At 25.1% G+C, this 5,098-nt stretch overlaps 1 protein-coding gene across 25 annotated transcripts in view; it reads right to left on the bottom strand.

Moving 5' to 3' along the window:
* Window positions 1–1,233: 1,233 nt before the first annotated feature.
* baz2bb (bromodomain adjacent to zinc finger domain, 2Bb) overlaps window positions 1,234–5,098 on the bottom strand; it is a 131,997-nt gene continuing 128,132 nt past the window's right edge. For all 25 annotated transcript variants that reach the window (XM_073913255.1, XM_073913265.1, XM_073913259.1 and 22 more), the window contains 3 exons: window positions 4,754–4,980; window positions 4,047–4,190; window positions 1,234–1,555 (listed from right to left, as the gene is read on the bottom strand). In XM_073913255.1, coding sequence (XP_073769356.1) covers window positions 1,378–1,555; window positions 4,047–4,190; window positions 4,754–4,980 — 549 coding nt within the window. In that variant the 3' untranslated portion in view covers window positions 1,234–1,377. The remainder of the gene's footprint in view (window positions 1,556–4,046; window positions 4,191–4,753; window positions 4,981–5,098) is intronic.

Below are 5,098 nucleotides of genomic sequence, written 5' to 3'. Positions count from 1 at the left end.
TGCTTTTAATGCAATTAGGTTCAGGTTTCCATCATTTTATTTTAGTAATTTATACTAAATTTAAGTATTTTGTCGGCTTAAATTAAGTTTATTTTGAGTTTTTTTTTTAATTTTCTAATTGTCTTTTGTTGTTTGTTTAATTATTTAATATGAGTGAAAATGTTAGGATTAAATGCATATTTATTATATCATGCATTTGTCATGCATTTTGTTGAACTTTCACATATTTGCTTTTATATTTTTCTTCTAGATAAAGTTTTCTTTTAGTTTGTCTGGAGTAAAAATTATTATTATTATTTAATTATTATTATTATATATTATTTTTATTGTTATTATTATAAACTATAATAATAATAATAATAATAATAATAATTATTATTATTATTATTATTATTACTGTTATTATTATTACTACTATAAATTATTATTTTTATTATTATTATTTATTTATTTATTATTATTATTATTATTATTATTACTGTTATTATTATTACTACTATAAATTGTTTATTATTATTATTATTATTATTATTATTATTATTATTATTATTACTGTTATTATTAATTACTATTATTATTATTACTATAAATTATTATTATTATGTTACTAAAACTTGGATAGGTGACAAGACTTTAGTCAGGTAGTGTATAAATGCACGGCGGTCAACATTGCTACAACATTGCATAGACAACATTGCTAATGCAACCGAAAGTATAAAACAAAACACAACAGAACCCCTTTAACACATGAACTAATCTATTAACTAGTAATTCCTGGACGTCTGGAGTCTAATGTGCACAGAATACAAATACTCAGACTCAATTTTTAATATTAGTAGTCTTTTAAATTGGCCTGTTTTTTTTTTTTTTTTTTTTTGAGCTTGTAATTTAAACAAACGTTGACACAAATGCAGCTTTATAATGTAACAAGTACAAATATTCTGGAGCTCTAGGAGTTCAGAATTATGTAAACACTTATTTCTTTTTTAGCTTTTTTTTTTATTATTCTTACTTGTGTATCTTATTCAATTAAAGTCACTGGGATTTTTTAATGTAACCATATTGTATTTTCCATCTCTCTAGGAGCTCAGAATTATGTAAACAATACATTTCCCCCCTATTTTAGTCTTTATATACATATTTCCCCTAAAGAAACACATTCATTGACTATTTTTGCTTTATTTGTCATAGAAAATGAAGTTATAAATAATCAAAAACATGAAATACAGTACATCCACTATAATATTAACGTTTATTTAAAAAACAAAACAGTCATATGTACAGGTAGTGTTAGGATAATTCCCTTCAGTTGTCGCTGTGCTGGAGCGAGCGAGGTGTGTGTGAATGAGGTGTAAAAATGAGTGTGTGTATTGCGTCTCATGAGTTTACATTGGTTTTCGTGGAGTTTTTCCTCAACAGCTCAGTCCATCTCCTCTGGAAAAACCTCCGCATCGCGTGTCCTGCTCGGCCGATGACTGAATGATCCTCGTTGAATTTCTCGCAGTTATCAAACACCAGGTTCACGTCGATAATAAAAGTCTCAAGATTCAAGTACCTGCAGGAGGAAATGGCGATGTGTGATTATTAAAGGTGATGTAATGCACATTGTTATGTTAACTTGCACTGTAAGGTTCACCAGAAATGCATTGATATGTTGGTTAATTTAAGTTGATTATATACTTCTCAGATATTCACTTTGTGTGTGTGTGTGTGTGTGTGTAAGAAGTATTTTTAGTCTACTGGACTCCAAATTTTGTCTAGTCAAAATGATGTTTCTATTGAAAATAAAATGAAATAAATAAAAAATGTATATTTTTACGACTACAGTGATTAAAATGATGGTTCCATTAAAAAACAAAAAAATATATACTTTATTATTATTACTGCAATATATTTTGAATACGTTTAAGCAAAACTGAGTAGCTAAAATGAGTTCAAAAGGCAAAGCAAAGCAAAATAAAAAAAAAAATAAAATAAAAGTGAATAAAATATAAATATGAAAATAAATATAAATTAAAGTACAATAAAATGTAATTAAATACAATAAAATAATTATATAAAATAAAAATAAAATGATAAGTACATAAATGAAATAAAAAAATCATAAATATTGTCTACAGTGACCGTAAAAACATATATTAATAAAAAATGTAAAATATAAAATATAAATTAAAATAAAATAACTAAAAAAAATCTTAAAGTAATAAAAAAAAAAAAAAAACACAAATAAAACTAAATTCATGATTACAATTTTATTAAAATATTGGTAAATTAAAAGCATAAAAATGCTTTTATTATTATTATTATTTTAATATTATCATCATCATTATTATTATTATCATCATTATTATCATCATTATTTTTAATATAATAATAATTATTATTATTTTTGCAAAATATCTTGAATCTGACTAAAATGACTGGTTAAAAAAGTTCAAAAAGCAATGCAAAGCAAAAAATATATGAATAAAAATAAAATAATGCATAAAAATATAAAGGTAAAAATTAAATTATAAATAAAATAAAATAAAAGATTGTGACAAAAACTCAAGTAATACATAAATAATAAATAAAATTAAAAACACAAATAAAATTAAAATAATATTTTTCAACAACAGTGAATGTTTGATTTAAATTATGGTTTTGTTAAAAAAACTAAAAATGTATAATGTTATTATTATGATTATTATTATTGTAAAATATCTTGAATCTGTTTGACTAAAAATGACTGGTTAAAACATGAGTTAAAAATTAATGCAAAGCAAAAAATAAAAAATAAATAAATATTAAATTACAATAAAGTAAAAAAAGTAGATAAATAATAAACAAACTAAATAAATACAAATAAAACAAATTCATATTTTCTGACTACAGTGACTGTTTGATTAAAATTATGGTTTCATTATAACCCCTCAGAAAAAGTACATTTATATTATTATTATTGCAATTTATCTGTTAAACTAACTACTGAAAACTTTTTGAACTTACGTTTTAACCAATGCAAAATGAATTAAAAAAAATATATAGATATATAAATAAAATATAAATTAAATTACAATAAAATAAAATTAAACAATAAATAAATTATAAATAAATAAATAATTACAAATAAAATAAAATTTATATATTTCAACTACAGTGACTGTTTGATTAAAATTATGGTTTAATTAAGAAACAAAATGTTTTGTTTTTTATTATTATTGCAATATATCTTAACTGTTTGACTAAAAATAGCTGTTCAAAAATCAATGCAAAGCAAAAAATAAATGAATAAAATATGAATATAAATACAAAAATAAAATATTAATTAATACTAATTAAATCAAATTAAATAAAAAAATAAAAAAATAAGTTAATAAATACAAATAAATCTAAATTTATATTTTTCAACTACAGTGACTGATTAAAATGTTGGTTAATTAAAATTATTATTATTATTATTATTATTATTAATTATTATTATTATTATTATTATTATCATCATTGTAAAATATCTTGAATCTGTTTGACTAAACATTACTGGTTAAAACCAGTGTTCAAAAAGCAACACAAAACAAAACAAAACATAAATGAATAAAAAAAAAAAAAAAAAATATATATATATATATATATATATATATATATATATATATATATATATATATATATATATATATACATTAATCTAAAAATTAAAATGCAATAAAATATAATAAAATATTAAATAAAGTATACTAAAATAAAATTTGAATAATTAAATCAATATATAAATAAATAAAATTAAATGCATATTTTTTGACTGCAACGACTGTTTAATTAAAATTATGTTTTTATAAGAAAACAAAATGTGATAGTTGCATTGTAGGAAAAAATGAAATGCAAAAAAATTAAATAAATAAATAAATAATAATAATAATGAAGTAACACCCATCAACAAAAGTCTGTAAATAATGGGAGCAGGCCAACTTATGACTGCATTAAATGTTTCTGATTCTAGACCTGCAATGTTAAAGTTTCCCCCAATAATATAACTGACAAGTCTATATATTCTAGTAAGTGAGACCCACTGGCTGCTGGCGAGTTTGTCTCTGATAGTTGAGAAGTCCATGGGTTTCTTGATGATCTTGCGGTATCCCGGGACAGATTTAGGGTTTACGGGTGTCAGAAACGGCCCTGCTTCCTGATGACCCTCCAGCTCAGCCAACAATATTCTGAACAGAGTAATCAAAAACACAAAACATCCTCACACAACATCTTAAAGGGATAGTTCACTAAAAACTCATTATTTATTAACCCTTTACTTGTTCAAAACTGGTTTAACTTTATTCTGTTGGTTATTTTATTGAAACATCAGCAGTTTTTGGCTTTATTTTTTTGCCAGAACAACAAAATACCAACTGAAAATACATACAGGCTGAAAACACCACACAAATAATGCTTTATAACTCTCTGAATCTGCCCCTTTTAGGCTTTGATACAAATTGTGCCATTTTGGTGACTGTCGCTTTAAATTCAAATGAGATTGTTCTTGTTTCAAAAGAGGGCGGAGCTACACATGCCTGTGTGTCAGCATAGTGACAGGATCAAAACAGGACCAACGTTATCAGTGTGAAACAGAAAATGTGTGTGTCAGTGTGTGTGAATGTGTCAGTCTATGGACACTTCTGTCGCTGTTCACTTGTGCTTCATCTAAAACTCCACATTTATAATCCAGTGTCCACTCACACTAGACTATCTATAAATAATATATTATGAAATCTGAATAATCGAGCACCTGCACAAGGCCAGGTCTTTACTGTCGTCTCTGTGTTTCTCCTGCTTCACTGGGGCTGTGAAAGGACTTTCCTCTGTTTTCCTCTTTTTGATCTCGTTCGCTTGTCTTCTGGAAGTGCTGTTGGCTGAATCGTCCTCTGAGTCTCCGGCTGCAGATGCTTTTCTCTGTCGTTTCTTCAGTCCTGAACGGTTCAAGGGTTTCTTGGTCTTCAGGGATTCACAGCTCGCCTGCACACAGTGAGAAAACAACAACCCTGATCCACTGATGGAGAAAACATCATCCAGGAGCATTTAGAGGACGCAGGGCTCATTTACACTCTCTACAGCTCTGAAACTGGATGTAATG

Source organism: Danio rerio, chromosome 9 (assembly GCF_049306965.1).
Source record: "Danio rerio strain Tuebingen ecotype United States chromosome 9, GRCz12tu, whole genome shotgun sequence".
Classification (NCBI taxonomy): domain Eukaryota; kingdom Metazoa; phylum Chordata; class Actinopteri; order Cypriniformes; family Danionidae; genus Danio; species Danio rerio.
The sequence above is the reverse complement of the archived record's forward strand: the minus strand, read 5'-3'. Positions and strand labels throughout refer to the sequence as shown.